General features: G+C 34.9%; 2 protein-coding genes across 3 annotated transcripts in view; one reads left to right on the forward strand and one right to left on the reverse strand.

The window, feature by feature from the left end:
* Positions 1-16520, reverse strand: part of LOC144455454 (uncharacterized) — a 35056-nt gene extending 18536 nt beyond the window's left edge. The window contains exon 1 of the mRNA XM_078148860.1: positions 16421-16520. Coding sequence (XP_078004986.1) covers positions 16421-16520 — 100 coding nt within the window. The remainder of the gene's footprint in view (positions 1-16420) is intronic.
* The window catches only part of NFXL1 (nuclear transcription factor, X-box binding like 1), an 81831-nt gene that overhangs the window by 12550 nt on the left and 51985 nt on the right, over positions 1-17296 (forward strand). For both annotated transcript variants that reach the window (XM_020990542.2, XM_020990540.2), the window contains exons 6-11: positions 497-675; positions 891-1052; positions 1197-1297; positions 3652-3766; positions 6031-6155; positions 13171-13293. In XM_020990542.2, coding sequence (XP_020846201.1) covers positions 497-675; positions 891-1052; positions 1197-1297; positions 3652-3766; positions 6031-6155; positions 13171-13293 — 805 coding nt within the window. The remainder of the gene's footprint in view (positions 1-496; positions 676-890; positions 1053-1196; positions 1298-3651; positions 3767-6030; positions 6156-13170; positions 13294-17296) is intronic.

Genomic DNA, 17296 nt, shown 5'->3' on the forward strand with positions numbered 1-17296 from the left:
TTTAAGTCTTTCTGCTTCTCTGTATTTGTCCTAGTAGCCATTTCTTATATCAGAGTAATGTTTGATTATAATCTTATACCACAGCTAATTTAGCTCTTCCCTAATGGAAGAGCTGTTTTGTTTTCACGTATTTGCTGCAACAAAAAGTACTGCCATAAATATTTTGGCATAGATAGTTTTTCTTTTTGTTAATGATATTGTTGGGTATATGCCTAGCAGTGTCATCTCTGGGTCAAAGAGTAGGGAATTTTAGTTCTGTCTTCTAACTCTTGCTGTCATTGTGTTTTTTTGTCTATAAAAGCCTTTTGTGCCCCTTTTGTAGAATGCAAAGGCATCCTGAAAAAAGTTTTAGGTATTACTTACATAATAATGGAGCATATGACAGTGCAGATGCACTGTAAATTGAATTGAAGCTTTATGTTCATCTTTTCCTCCTTATGTTGCTTTGAAAAAGGGTACTAAAGTCCAGTTTAATAATTCTTTTCACTTCCTCTAGTCCAAAATGTAGGTTTGAATATAAACGATCTGAAACACCTACTCGGTATTATTGCTATTGTGGAAAAGTGGAAGATCCACCACTGGATCCATGGCTTGTGCCTCACTCGTGTGGACAAGTGTGTGAGAGAGAATTGAAGCCTCCTTGTGGACATAAATGTTTACTCCTCTGTCACCCAGGTAACTTTAATTTTGTTCTGATTATTAAAACTACTGTTTTAAAATGCAAAAATAATTTTAAAGTTTGACATTAAAACCTAAATGTTGGTTTAAAAAGTATGGAAAAGCATCCCTAAAGTGTTGATATGGAAAGCATTAAACATGAATTGAATGTTCAACATGTTATCACAGACTTAAGTATTCATAACTTTTGTCCTTTCACTGGATTTCACTAGGTCCTTGCCCGCCCTGTCCAAAGATGGTTACTATTACTTGCTATTGTAAGAAGGCAAAACCAGTATCTCGCCGGTGCAGTGCCAAGGAGTGGTCCTGTCAGCAACCATGTGGTCAGAAATTGTTGTGTGGGCAGCATAAGTGTGAAAACCCTTGTCATGCAGGTAAAAGGAATGTCTAAATAAGCTAGATGTTTTGAATGAGGCAATTAGCAAAGCCAACTATGAAAATGTGACTTCTGACATAAAAGAATCTATTCTCAAATTAACTTATAATATTCTTGTTCTGATTAATCATTGTAATTTTAGGAAATTGTCAACCCTGTCCCCGAGTTAGCAAACAAAAGTGTGTCTGTGGCAAACAGGTAGCCGAAAGACTTTGTGCAAGTCCAGTATGGCATTGTGATCAGGTGAGTAAGAGTCTTTAAAACTGTGAGTTGTTGGCTTCTGTGGGGCTAATGGGAAGCTGCTTTTTTCTGTCAGTTTCTGTTGTTTAGTGGCAACCAATGCCACCCCCAGTGTCCTGTGACACTTGGTAGGTAGGGAATCACTCCTTCTTTCGGTTCCTTTTTACTTAGCTCCTGAGGAATAAGAACGAACCCTCGTGGAGGCCTGTGCCTTTTTTTTAGTATTTGTGTTAAATGATTCATAATAAACTTCCCAGAATGTGTTAGAATGACCAAATAGATTTTGCTGATTATTTACATTTAAACAAATTATTAATATATAAATTGTCACAATTTTTTAGTCACTCTGAATCTCCATCAAGATTCTTTTTCTTCTTAACTAGCTGTAGTTAATGTGTGCTTTGGTTCTTCTGCCTTTGCTTTTTTTACTTTATGTAGTTGCAAAATGGTTTTTCCATATTCTTCTTGATACTTCATGATCTTAGCTGCACAATAGTATTCTGTTACACAGATATACCACAATTTATTCAACCATTCCTTCATTGTTGGTCATCTAGAATCTTAGATTTAGAAATGGAAGTGACCTAAGAGGTTGTCTAGTATAATCTACTTCATTTTTGAGATGAGGAAACCAAGGCTGGAAGTTGAGTGTTTGCCCAAACTCAGCCAGTAAGTAGCAGTGAAGTATTTCAATCTGGTCCTCTGATTCTAGTCCAGCCCTCTTTCAACTGTAGGCTGCTTCCAAGTTTTTTTGCAGTTACAAAAAATACTATGAAAATCTTTGAGCTGATAGTTTTTTCTTTAAAAAACTTGAGGTTACATTCCATGCCCAGTAAAGGAATCACTGAGTAAAAATGGTGTGGTTATTTTTGTAACTTTTTCTATGTTTTGCCAAATTGCCTTCCAAAATGACCACATCAGTTTGCAATTGTACTCATAATGAATGTGTTTCTCTCCAGTCCTGGTAGTATTGAGTTTCATTGCTTTTTAAATGCTTTTGCCAATTTTATAGATAAGTACTTCCAAAACTATTTTAATCTCTTTGATTAGTAGTGAAGTTGAGTTTGTTTTTCAAGTGACTGTTAGCAATTTGTGTTTCTTTTGGAAAATGTTAATATTCTTTGTCCGTTTATCTATTGTGGACTGGTAGTTACCTGTGATTCTAAATGTTTCATAGTTCTTTATTGATTTTATATTTCAAGTTCTTATCTGTCACATTTACATATTATGTGTATATTCTGTTTTTCTTTTGATCATATTATTTTTGTTGTATTGAAATTTTAAACTTGATGTAATCAAACATTATCTTAATTTTTTCTGTTTGTTTAATAGAAAAAAGTCATTTTGCCTTCACAGTTGAGATAAATGTATCATTCCATTTTCATCCATCTTTTTTCTGGTTTTTTGTTTTCTATCCCATTGGAATTCAATGATATATATGGATGAGGGCTACACTTCACTTTTAAATGAGATGGGAACTTTACTTCCCTTCTATCTTTTAAAGCTAGTACATTACTATATCACACATTTCTGATTTGTTTTCAGCTTCTCATTTCATTCATTAGTGTCATCACACATTCCTGGAATTTCCATATGATATTTTTGGATTAAATGAGACCCATTGTGGTTGTGATTTGCTTAAGGTCACATAGGTAGTATATAAGAGTCAAAAGTTGGATCCAGGTACTTGATTCCAAATGGGAATTCTATTTCCAATTCCATAGGACTCCTTTAAAAACCTATTTTAGTACTTCAAGATGTCATTTTATTAGTATAGATACTTTGTGCACTAATATGGGTCACACAACCTCACCAAAATTTTAGATGGTCTTTGTGAATTGCTGTGGCCAAAAAAATTCATCCCTTGTTAAAAATTTGTGAGAAACCTCTTTGAACCAGGTTCATACTGGAGTCTTTCTGTCTTGATAGGACCATAGCTTTGTCATAGCTTTAAGACCTCAGGGGCATTCTAATGTTGAGTCCTTGGAGTAGAACTTCATGGGAAATAAGAAAAATTAGTATTTTACTGATGGTTTTTGTGAGGGACACCTCTCTAAATAAGTATGCTGATTATTTTGATAAGGAGGGATAAAAACCTCCAAATGTATATGTGTGTTTTTAAAACCTACAGATACTTTGCTTGCAAAGCATCATTTGTAGTTAGGGTAGCACAATATTATAAAATTGATTCTGAGTTAAAGAGGCAAATAAAGGAGAAATTCTGTTATTTGAAAAGATATTAAATGCTGTGAAATTGTGTTTTCATTTTATGGGTATCAAATGGATAATTTTTGTTATTATGGTGTTGGGGATCAGTCTATTAACTGCTTCATTGATGCTGATGACATTTCTTTTAGGTATGTGGGAAAATATTACCATGTGGCCATCATACGTGTGAGCAAATTTGTCATCCTCTTGCTTGTGGAGAATGTCCTCGATCTGGGAAAAGATTCTGTCCATGTCAGAAATCAAGTAAGGGTTTGCTACTTAGATGTAAATAATTTGAGCTGAAAAAGACCTTACAGATCATAATCTTGAGGAAACAGGCTCAAACAGGACTGCTCTTATGACTACCATTCTCTTTTTTTTAAAACAAGTTTTTAATTAATCCTTTGCTACCAAAGTTCCTCTCCTTTTTAGATAACAAACCCACCCCAAAATGAAATCCTTAATACATAATCTACATAGTTCAGCAAATCAAATTCCCACATTATCTATGCCCCAAAATGTATGTCTCTTTATGTACTTTTTAATTTAATCTTTCTGTTGGGAGGTGAGTGGTATGTTTCATCATCATTCTTTTGGAACACATGGTTTATCATTGTGTTGAACAGAGTCAATAAAGTCTTTTGAAGTTGTTTTTTTCTCTTGCTGTAATCTTTGTATAAACTGTTCTGCCCAACTTCACTCTGCATTACTTCATAGAGATGTTTTCTCTGAAGTTTTCCTTTTCATCGTTTCTTACGGCACGATAATATTTCATTACACAGTATATTTAGCCATTCCCAAATAGGAGAGGACTCCTTAGTTTCCAGTTTTTATCTTTGATGAAAAGAGCTGCCATGAATATTATTGTACTTTTCATCTTTCTTTGATTTTGTTAGTATATAGATCTGGTAATGGTATAGATTGGACCTCTGGTAACTTTATGTGTGTAGTTCCATATTGCCTTCCAGAAATACTGCGTCACTCCACTGCTCCACCAATAGTACCTGTTTTCCCATAGTCCCTCAAGCATTTGTCATTTTCCTCTTCACCAGTCTGATAAGTTTGAGGTGGAATGTCATAGTTGCTTTAATTTTCTCTTCTCTAATTATTAGTGATTTAGAGCATTTTTTCCTTATGATTATTGATAGCTTAGATACTTTTAAAACTGCACCTTCCCTTATCCATAGATTTGAAAGGTAATTTCTTCCTTGTTTTCAAATTTGTTTAGAAAGTGACTTTTTACATGTAGTTTATGTATCCATTTAGCACTTATATTGGTATATGATGTGATGTTAGTCTAACATAATTTCTGCCAGGTTGCAGTCTAGTTTGCCTAGTAGTTTTGTTAAGTAGTCCTTTCCCTGGTAACTGGGGTCTTTGGGTTTATCAAACACTATATATTATGTTCATTTGTATCTCTATACCTAATCTGTTTCACTGATGAGCCTCTTTTTTTTTTTCAACCAGTACCAAGTAATTTTAATGATGTACAGTTTGTAGTACAATTTGAAATATGGTGCTGATAGATTATTTCTCTCTCCCTCTTTATTTTCCATTATTGCCCTTTAGATTCTTGATCTTTTTGTTCCTTCTTATAATTTTTTTTAGCTGTATAAAATATATTTGGAGGAATTTGATTAGCAGTGAATTAGTAAATTAAATAGTATTTTCACTTTTATTATAATAGCTTGAATTATCTTTTAGCAGTTAACTTTTCTGCAATTAATTATGCCTGTAGTTATGCAAAGAATATTTTTATATTTAGATTCAGATAGTCTCTGGGTGAATCCACAGCTACCATTCTGATTGTAGTTTTAGTTAAAAGCAAACACTTAACAAATTTAACTTGATACTCTAGATTCTTAATATGGTTTACAATAGAAATTCAGCTTGGAAAGTTGACCCAGAAAGAATACCACTTGACTGTTCTTAGGGGTCATGGGCATGCTAAAAATATTGGTTTGTCATTTTGTGAATCTACCTACTTTCACCTCCATAATAACCTCCATTTTTACATTATACTTTTGTCACTGGATTATTCTTTATGTTTCTGGTTGGAATATATTAGTATAATAATTACCCTTCATGATTTTTAAGCCTTCCTGTCTGGATTTAATGGAGATCTCTCGTGATGAGGGGTTATTAACTAAAATAGTTCTAATTTTCCAATAGCAAATGAAAATTTCTGTAACATGTAACATTTTCCTTATTTTGTTTCTGAGATATATATATATATATATTAGGCTGTCTATCTTTGTTTCTTTAGGATACTAATAGGTTTTTTGAAACCCTATAAAGTATGAAGTGTTATAGGGATTATCATTAGTAGATTTTTCTTAAGCTACCTTTTCTGATAACTTTTAGTGTTTATGTAACTTAAAAAAGGCATAACTATACAGTTTGGTTTTCAAAAGAAATATTTACCAATGGATTCTGAAATAATTTAAAGTGACTTAATTTGTATATACTTTTGTAAGGATTGTTAATTCTTAATATGTCATTAACATTGACTTTTTGTCTACATTTAGAGTGCTCTTTGCCTTGTACGGAAGATGTTCCAACTTGTGGAGACAGTTGTGACAAAGTGCTTGAATGTGGCATTCATAGGTGTTCACAGCGCTGTCATCGAGGTCCTTGTGAAATATGTAGACAGGTTGGTCATTTTCTCTTTCAATAACTTTAACATGTTACCTAACGAAAGTATAGAGTTGGGTACCCTCAACTTGGTTTCCCCAAGATGATTTTCATTTTTTTATTTTATGAATCAGAAAAAGAGAAAAGGGTGCTTCGTGTAGTAGGTTATGAATAGTATAAGAAGTAATTCTTTTTTTAAAGTATAAAAACTCAAAAGAGTATGTCATAAAAGAATAATTTTGATTTTTTTTTTCCCTTTGAGTTTAGGCTTCTCTTGGATTTATGGAACTTGTTTTATTCTTTTAAGGGACATAGTATATATGTTATATATTTCGAGTGTATATATTATATATTTCAAGAAACTTTGAGATGAGTTACCCTGTTTTGGGTACTATCTTGACTTTTAGGCCTCTGTTACATATGTACATTGTGGTTTTGACCTAAGTAAAAAGTTAGTGAATAAGCTTGCGAGGCACGTAGGTTTCATGCTTATTATGCAGTGGTCCTTTTGGTCACTCTAACTGGCTAGGTTCTGTTAAAAATTCACATGTTAAAGTAACTAGATGTAAGGGACATTTAATAAGTTTGGAATTTTTCTTTTTTAACAAATAAAAAAAAACAGGGGGCAGCTAGGTGGTGCAGTGGATAGAGCCCGGGCCCTGGATTCCGGAGGACCTGAGTTCAAATGCGGCCTCAGACACATAACACTTACTAGCTGTGTGACCCTGGGCAAGTCACTTAACCCCCATTGCCTGAGCAAAAAACAAAAAAACAAAAAACTTAGAACAGAAGATGGAAAGCCTTATCCTTAAGTAATATATTCTCTGAAGAAGGGAATGGAAAATTAGAATTCATTGATTCCATGATACAATGAGAAATACCAAAATAGCAAAATTGAAAGATTAAAAAAATAGAAGAAAATGCAAAATGTTTGCTATCAAAAATAACTGACCCAGATAACTGGTCAAGAAAAGTTAATCTGAGAATCATTGGATTCCTTGAAAACCATGAACCGACCAAAGAGCCTGGATATCATATTTCAGGAAAGCACATACACAGAAAAACTTCTCAAATTTGTTAGAACCAGAGGGCTAAGTGGAAATAGAAAAAATCCACTATTTCCTTAAAGAAGCCTCAAATATAAAGTACCCAGGAATCTTACAGACAAATTCCATAGTTTTCCCAGTCAAAAATTACTGCGAGTAGCAAGAAAGTAAGACATCAGGTATCAAGGAATCACAATCCAAGATCACTCAAAACTATGCCACAACTTCTCCTTTTTTAAAAAATTAATTTATTTTGATTTATCAACAATCACTTCCATAAGCTTTTGAGTTTTTAATTTTTCTGCCTCCCTCCCCAAAATGGCACACAATCTGATATAAGCTATACATATACATTCCTATTAAACATATTTTCACATTAGTGATGTTGTAAGTAAGAGTTAGAACCAAAAGGAGGAACCACCAGAAAGAAGGAACAGAACACAACCAAAGGAAAAAAATAGCAAATAGTATGTTTCAATCTGCATTCAAACTCCGTAGTTCTTTCTTTGGATATGGATAACATTTTCCATCATAAGGCCTTTGGAGATGTCTTAGATCCTTGTATTGCTGAGAAGGGTTAAGTCCTATCGATATTAGTTATCGCACAATGTGGCAGTTACTGTGTATGATGTTCTCCTGGTTCTGCTCACTTCACTCAGCATCAGATCATACAAGTCTTCCCAGGTTTTTCTGAAATCTGCCTGCTCATCATTTCTTATAGCACAATAGTATCCCATTACATCCATATACCACAACTTGTTCAGCCGTTCCCCGATTGATGGGCATCCTCTCAATTTCTAATTCTTTGCCACCACAAAAAGAGCTGCTATGAATATTTTTGTACATGTGGGTCCTTTTCTCATTTATATGATCTCTTTGGGATACAGCCCTAGAAGTACTGTTGCTGGGTTAAAAGGTATGCACATTTTTATAGCCTGGTGGGCATAGTTCCAGATTGCTCTCCAAAATGGTTGGATCATTTCACAACTCCACCAGCCATGCATTAGTGTTCCAATTTTCCCACATCATCTCCAACATTTATCATTTTCCTGTTTTGTCACACAACTTCTTTACCAGCTGGGGAGATGAGATCTTGGAATTTGATGTTTACAAAAGATGAAAGTTTACAAACAAGAGTAACTTACTGTAGAAAACTGATTATAATCATTCAGGGAAAAAATGAATCTTTAATGGGTTAGAGTACTTTTAAACATCCCTAAGGGAAAACAAAAACCAGCGCTAAGTAGAAACTTTACAATGGAAACATAGGTGTTAAGAGAAACCTAAAAGTGTTTATATTTGAGCACATAGAAGGGACTAAATGGTGATGAAGTGCTTATATTATAATAGAGAGTGAAGAGATTAATGTTTTTTCAGAATCTCCTTTAAAGGTCACAAAGATAAGAAAGATACACAGAGACTGAGATTAATTTTGTTGGCTTTAGGAGGAGAAAGTGGAGGGTTGGGAAGAAATGAAGGAGAAACTTACTGTTGCATAATATAGGTATAGGAGGAACATGGAGCAACATGGTGGGTAAAGTGGGCATCTTATCCTTATTTTTTTCTGAATCACTCAAAGGAGGGATGAGAGATAAGGAGTCTGGGCTTGGTAAAGAAAGGCAGAGGAATAGGAACAGACTACTTTAGTAATAAAATATTTATGTTGATAGGTTAGGGTTTTTTCCCCCGTTTCCTTCTTTGTAAAGTAGGAACAAGGACAAAAGAGAAAAAAGTATAACAGGAAGTACTAGAGGAGACCATAATCGTGAATGTAAATGGGATGAATTCACTCATAAAAAAAAGGAAGTAACAGATTAGAAAACAGAATCCAACACTGTATTGTTTATGAGAAACAGATTTGAAATGTAAGGATTCAGAAACTTAAAATGAGGGTTTGGAGCAGAATTTATTTTACTTTGATGAATTTTTAAAAGTAAGGTAGTTAAAAAATCAACATGGTTAAGAGACAAGTAGGGTAAATACATTATCCTTAAAGGAATTCTAGATAATGAAATAACATCAGTATTTAATATACATGCTCCAAATGGCATAGCATTTAACTACATAAAGGAAAATTTAACTGAGTTATAGTAGTTGGGGACCTTCATGGGTTTCTTTCAAGACTAAACAAGTCTCCCAAAAAAGATAAACAGAAAAGAAGTTAAGGACCTGCATAGAATTTTAGAAAAGATAGTTATGATAGCACTCTGGTATTTATTAAATTGGAATAGGAAACACTGTGTATGTTTCTAAATTATATATGGCATGTAGACAAAAATTGATCAGCTACAAAAGAATAGAAATATTAAACACAACTTTATTGACCACAAATGTAGCAAAAATTACAGTCAATAAAAGGCATTCACAGGATTCAAACCTGTTGCGGATGCCTGTATCCATGACTGTGTTTAATTACCAGTGAGGTATGAGAGAAGAAGGAATCACGTGGGCCAGGGGGGTAGCAAGTGAAGAACAAGCTCCATTTTTTGATCTGAGGGTTAGGGTTTTTATATCCCATTCGTGGGAACAGAACCCAGAGTAGAAAAAGCCAAGTATCAACAATAATTTTTCTCATGGTAACAGTAACTGGGGGGAATCCGCCTGCAGTCATCTCCTCGCTTTCCGGTTATCTTTCAAGATTTGTTGAAGGTCCTTCTGTTCTCAAGGGAAAGACAGCTCCTGGGAGGGGTTGGAGAGCCTACGTTCTGATTTAGGTGGCTCTTGGATAATGGACAGGCAACAGGAAAAACCCGGTGTGGCCTAAATCCTCAAACCCATCAGTGCAAGCCCTCAACACAAATCTAAGTGGAGCCTGAATAATCTTAAAAATTTGGTGGGTCAAGAAACAATAGCTAATTTTATTTTTAAAAGTGACTAACACAGCCAAGCTTTTGAGAGCTATAGCCAAGGCAGTCTGTAGAAGAAAATTTGTATTGCTAAGCATTCTGATCAGCAAGAGAAAGAGAGAAGAGATCAATGAATTGGGTATATAGCCAACAAAAAGCACATGGAACCAAAAAGCTCTAACTAGACATGCAAGAAAGTCTAGAAATAGAAGTGATAAAATTGAAACAACACTACAAAAGGGTCCATTGAACATAAAATGAGGAGTTTTTTCATTTTTTAAAAACTGATAAAATGCATAATCTGATGACTAAATTTTTTTAAAGAGGAAAACTATGTTGCCAATATTAAAAATGAAAAATGAGAACTCACAAGAAATGGAATGGACGTGTAAGAAATTTTTAGAATCTTTTTCTTGTAAATAGTATTTTATTTTTTCCAATTACATGTAAAGATAGTTTTCAACATTCATTTTTTTTATAACATTTTGAGTTCCAAATTTTTTCTCCCTCTCTTCCTCCCATCCCTCCTCCCCAAGATGGCAAGCGATCTGATATAGGTTATACAAGTAAAATCATGTGAATATTTCCACATAAGTCATGTTGTGAAAGAAGAAACAACAAAAGGGAAAGCACAAAAAAACCAAAGCAACCCAAAACAAAAAAAAGTGAGAATAGTATGCGCTTCGATCTGTTTTCAGACTCCATAGTTCTTTCTTTGGATGTGGATAGCATTTTCCATCATGAGTCTTTTGAAATTGTCTTGAATCATTGTATTGCTGAGAAGAATGAAGTTAATCGTAGTTGATCATCATACAATGTTACTATTACTGAGTACAATGTTCTACTCACTTCACTCAGCATCGGACCATACAAGTCTTTCCAGGTTTTTCTGAAATCCACCTGCTCATTATTTCTCATAGCACATTAGTATTCCATTACATTCATATACCACAACTTGTTCAGCCATTCCCAAATTGATGGACGTTTCCTGAATTTCCATTTCTTTGCCACCACAAAAAGAGCAGCTGTAAATATTTTTGTACATATAGTAGAACTTTTGCCTAGCAAAATCAACAACCTAAATGAAATGAATGAATTCTTAAACTATTTAGGACTCTTCCTAGAAAAGTTGATCAGTAGGATAGACCACATATTTAAGATCCAAAAGTAGAATAATGCTTTAAAAACCAGGGAACCCTAACAGGACTCAATGTATGACAAAAATATCTGAGGAATTGGGAATCAGTCAGGCAGAAATTATTTTTTGGACAAGTATCTTGTGTTATATTCCACAATAAGCTCCAAATAAGCATAGGCCCCAGATTTAAAGGTAATATGAGGAAACTTAAAGAAAAGAGAGACACTTTTCACTGCTTTTGGTCTGATTATTCCAGTTCCATTCAGAAGGAAAGAGGCTCTATCTCTGAGGTGGATCAGTCAAGGGCCCCTTGCCTTTGTCCACTTACCTCTCTAATTTTAGGAGGAGTTGTTTCCTGAGCCAATGTAGAGAGAGAGGAGCAGGACATTGTTTATATTAGTCAAAAGGCTTCAGAATAGGACAATTAAAAAATTTTTTTTTCTTTTTTTTTTTTTCGATGAGGCAGTTGGGATTAAGTGACTTGCCCATAGTCACACAGCTATTATTAAGTGTTATGTGTCTGAGGCCAGATTTGTGCTCAGGTACTCCTGACTCCAGGGCCTGTGCTCCATCCACTGTGCCACCTAGCTGCCCCTAAAAATGTTTTCTTAATATTTCTAATGGGGACAAGGAACTTTGCGTCCACGTAGGACGCCAGGTTACTAAATCCTTTTTAAAAACCTATGTAATATTCACAGTTTCATATATAGTTATCTTTTTGCATTATTTGTAAATGAAAAATCTGTTAATATGCTTTAAAAATTTTTTAATTCATTTTGAACTTAAATACAAAAAGAGAAAAAAAGTTTCCATGTGCACAGCACAACACATCAAGAGGTTTCAATATGAAACCATGAATCTCCATTTTACACTGTTTACGTTCTTTGAAAAACTATATAATAAATACTATACATCATTTTCAAAGCTACCCTACTTTTTTGAGCTTCTTTCTGAGTTTTCTTTTGTTCTCTGCTGTATACTTTTCATTTGTATTTTTCGCCCTCCTTTCTCACCCCACACTAGAGAAGGCCACCATTAAACACACACACAACATATTATACATATTTATATTCATCAGTTCTTTCTCTGGAGGCGCATGCCATCTTCCTTCATAGGTCCTTTGTACTTGATTTGAGTATTTGTGATATTTAAAACAACTTAGTTGTTCACAGTTTTCCTTCGAACAATATTGCTGTTACTATATACGATGTTTTCTTGATTCTGCTCATTTCACTCTTCATTACTTTGTGCAAGTCTATTCAAGTTTTTCTAAAATCAACCAGCTCATCGTTTCTTATAGCACAGTAGTATTCCATCACAATCATATACCACAGTTTATTTGGCCATTTCCTAATTGATGGGCATTCCCTCAATTTCTAGTTTCTTGCCACCACAAAAGAACATGTAAGTTCTTTTCATTTTTCCCTGATCACCTTGAGAAACAGACCTAATAGTATTATTGCGAGATCAGAGGGTACACGAAGTTTTATAACTCTTTGGGCATAATTCCAGATTGCTCTCCAAAGTGGTTGGATCAGTTCACAGATCCACCGATATTGTATTAGTGTTCCAGTTTTTCCACAGCCCCTTTAAACATTTGTTGCTTTCGCCTAACATTCAAACCAATATGATATGTGTGAGATACCTCAAAGTTGCTTTCATTTGGATTTCTCTAATTAATGATGATTTAAAGCATTTTTTCATATGGTTATATATAGTTTTGATTTCTGCAACGAAAAAGTGCCTGAACAGATTACTGTTTGCAGCATGATACATTAATAGCTCTGGCAATTTGAAAAAAAAGGAAAAAAGTAAAAGTGCCTGTTCAAATATGAAATTCTTAAGTTTCACTTCTAGCTTAGACTAAACTCATGACGTTGGGGAAAACCATTTTGGGAGTTATTATCACTTTGAGTTTTTTACTCTAATTATCATACACATTTTAATACAAAAAGTTATATAGACTAGCAAAATTGTTTAATTACATGTTCCATTGTGTTCCAGGAAGTGGAAAAGCACTGTCGTTGTGGAAAGCATACCAAAAAAATGCCATGCCACAAACCCTATCTTTGTGAAACTAAGTGTATTAAGATGCGTGACTGCCAGAGGCATCAGTGTAAGAGAAAGGTAACATTTTAAAATATAATGTTGGAAATATAGAGATTTCTTAAGTCTTTCAAAACTTCACCCCAACCCCTTGACATCTTCTATAGTTTCCCTGTTTTGTTCTGGAAATCTTAGTTCCTCATGCATCCATATCTGAAATTAAAATAAAAATTATTGCCTTCCCTCACTGAAATTTTTATAAGTCTGTGGAAATTATCTAGTCATATAGGGTGTTGGGTTATTTCCATCAATCATTTAATATGGTCGACTTACTTGTTAGTAAATTAATTTGTAAATTGTCATGAGTGTTCTGAGGTTTTTAATAAAAGGACTCCATGTAGTTTCCTAACAGAACAAACAGTTTTCTAGGTTATTATTTCATAAGTTATCTTTTATAATTGAGGTTTCATATTTTGAAGAGAAGTAAACATGATTTCATGTTTACCATATATGCTAACCTTGAAGCTTCCTAAAATTCTTTTTTCTGTTATTTCCTATCTAAGTAGACAGGAAAATAAATGATAAAATAAAATTCATAGTTAATAGATCCATACATTATTATCATTATCCTTTTTATTGAATTTTATAGTCTGATTTTGAAATGAGCAGAGTACACGGTTTTTAAAAAAATTATTGCAGTTTCTGTGAAATATGCTGCTTAGTGTTATAGGTAAATTTTAGGAATATAAGGTAATTTTTTTTTTTACAATTTTGTTAGATGCTTGATTTGCAAATTACAATAAAATCAAATGAATTAGTATTTTGGAATGTCAGTTTAAGCTAGTGAACTCTAAATTACAGACTATGCTAAAATAAGTTCTGTTTTATTACTTCAAATTACATAAAGTTATTTGAATTGTGCTGCTTTGCCTAGTGAGGTCTGAGTAAAATGATCTGCTTTAATGAATAGATGAGTAATTAACAGAAGCAGTTGTTTATTTAAAAAAGTACTTGTGGGCATTTGAAAGCCAGAAACAACATTTATTAAGGGCTTACAGTGCTAAGACTTAAGGATACAAATAGGAAAGGCTACTGTTTCTCTGCTTTCTTTATTTGCTCATAAGCTAATTGCCAGCTAGGTGGCACAGTGGAGAATGCCAAGAAGTTTTGAGTTCAAATCCAGCCTGAAGCATGTACCAGCTGTATAACCCTGGGCAAGTCACTTAACCCTGTTTGCTTCAGTTTCTTCCTCTGTAAACTGACCTGGAGAAGGAAATAGCAAACCACTGCAGTACCTTTGCCAAGAAATCCCCAAATGAGGTCACATTGTTGAGCATGACTGAAACAACTGAATAACAACAAGTTAATTGGGGAAAATGACTTAACTTAAAACTTAAAAGAAAGTTCAGTTTCAGGTCAGATAGATAGCGCCTATAGTCCTATGGGTCCAGCAAGGGGGAGGAGGAGATGAAAAAGCCTCAGGATGAAACTTTGTATTTATATTCTTGTTTTTGTTTTGTTTGTGGTCTAGGCAACAGGGTTAAGTGACTTGCCCAGGGTCACACAGCTAGTAAGGGTTATATGTGTGATGCCACCAGGGCCGGTGCTCTTTCCAATGCACCACCTAGCTGCCCTTGTATTTATATTCTTAAAAACATGATTTTGTTTTTACTCAGCAGAAATCTATTCTGAACCTTCCAGGGCAAATCCTACTCTTTATCTTCTCCCTAATCTCCTCCTCCTCCATGAGAACAAAAGAAAAACTGGACCCATTACAAACATGTGTAGTCAGTCATAATATATTCACTCATTGGCCATGTCCAAAAAAATTCTTACGCCTTCATCAAGAGGTGGGTAGCGTGTTTCATTATTGGTTCTCTGAGATAGAGGTTGTTCATTACACTGATCAGAATTCCTAATTCGATCAGTTTTTTGCCTTTGCCACACTGTTGTCGTTGTATAAATTGTTCTCCTGGTTCTGTTCATTTCATTCTACGTCAGTTTATACAGGTCTTCCCAGGTTTCTCTGAATCTGTCCCCTTCATCATTTCTTATGGCACAATAGTATTCTATTGCATTAACATACCATAACTTGTTCTTCCATTTCCCAGTTTATGAGTACCTCTTCTGATTTCTCTTCTTTGATACCTCAGAAGGAATGATAAATATTTTTGTACATCATTAGTTATAGTTTGTTTTAGTTAGGATTAATCCTTCTCTTAATCTCTCCTCCCTCTATTAAGTCTCCCCACTTCTCTTTCCCTCCTATTTCCCTGTTGAGTCAAATATGTTTCTCAACCCAACTCTGTGTGTGTGTGTGTGTGTGTGTGTGTGTGTCTGTCTCTGTCTGTCTGTCTGTCTATTCTTCCTTCCTTGACCAGTTCAGATAAAAATGAGGTTGAAGTGTTAGCTCCCTTGTCCTTATTTTTATAGCAGTCTATTTTTTGGTATCTTGATTATGTGAAATAATTTTCCTTAATCCTTCTTTTCCTTCCCTCCTAGTGTATCCTCAGCCTTCTGGGCTATCGTGTTCCAAGTTCTCTGCTTTTTTAAAGCAGAGAACTATGAAATCATATGTGATCCTGGTTGTGGCTCCTGGGAAATTGAACTCTTTTTTTTCCTGGTTGCTTACAGTATTTTTTTTTTTAATCTGGAAGCTCTAGATTTTGGCTGTGATGTTCCTGGGAGTTTTTATTGTGAGATTTCTTTCAGGAGGAAACCTGCTGCAGGTTGCTCACTGTACCTTGTCCCTGTCCCAGTGAATTCTGTTTCCACTTTGCCCTCTGCTTCTAAAAGATATGAATGGTTTTCTTTTAAAATTTCTTGAAATATGTCTAGGTCCTTTTTTTTTTGGTCATAGCATTCATATATTTCAATAATTATTAAATTTTTCCTCCTTGATCTTTTTTTCTAGGTCATTTGTTTTTGCTTTGAGATAATGCATTTTTTCTATTTTATCAGTCTTTTGAATTTGTTTTAGTATCTCTTACTATATCATGCAGTCATTGGCTTCTGTTTAGTCCATTCTAGTTTTCAGGGAGTTTGTTGTTTGGGTAAATTTTTTTTTAACCTCTTGTGCCAAGCTGTTATTTCCCTTTCCAGTTCTTTCATCCATAGCTGTCATTTCTTTTACCTCCCCCTGCAAGTGCTTTCATTCAATTTATAAAAATATTTTTTCCCTTTTTTTTTTAACGTGTGCCTCCCTAACTCATGTTTTTCTCTGAGGTGTTGCTTGCAGATATTTTGGAGTCATTCCCTTCTTCTGTGTTTGTGTCTTGAGTGTCACTGCCACTACAATATCTCTTCATGGTGGCATCCTTTTTTGTCCATTCTCCTACCTAATCTACTTCCTGGACTTTGGACTTCATATTGGTGCTGTGCTTTCATGCACTTCTAGAGGGAAGGTCTGGGTTGGTCCTGTTGTGGTTCTCTTGAAATACTAAGAATTTCAGGGATAGGCCTGGGACCAGCAAGATTTTGGTATTCCCAAAGTAGTCTGGTTCAAGGCAGAGTCTGATCACCATTCCCCTAGTCTGAGCTATGTAAGTTCCTGACCCAATTTTGGATCTCACTCACAGTAGAATACTTCTGGACTCAGCCCCTGTCAGCCAGCTAAAAGCTTTGTTGCTTCAGAGTGACAGAATTGTAGGCTCCTCTTTGGTGTAGTTATTCCTTTGCAGGCCGGGTTAGAAGCAGGAACTGAGATCCCACTTTGCTCCTGGGGTCTGATCCACATAGTTGCTGCTTGCTTCTGAACTTGCTCCTTTTCTTGGGACACATCCCAAGGCATACCTGCTGGAGAACATAACTTGCTGCTGAAGGTTTCCTAACCCTGTCCCAGATCTATGATCGTGAAGTGGGTAGTTAGTGATAAATCTTCCACTGCCTTGGTGTGGTGGTATAATGCACAGCTTCTCCCTGGGTACTGTGTGCTCCTGGCCTTTCCCTAGTGTCTGCAGACGTCTGTGTGTCTCTGGACCTTCCTGGGCTACACAAATGACTTGCTGGGACCTTTTCTGGATTTCCTCATCAGCATTGACCTGAGGCATTTCCTAGGTCTCTTTGGGGGAGGTTTTTAGAGAGG

Source organism: Phascolarctos cinereus, unplaced genomic scaffold (genome assembly GCF_003287225.1).
Source record: "Phascolarctos cinereus isolate Bilbo 61053 unplaced genomic scaffold, phaCin_HiC Scaffold_9;HRSCAF=440, whole genome shotgun sequence".
Classification (NCBI taxonomy): Eukaryota; Metazoa; Chordata; class Mammalia; order Diprotodontia; family Phascolarctidae; genus Phascolarctos; species Phascolarctos cinereus.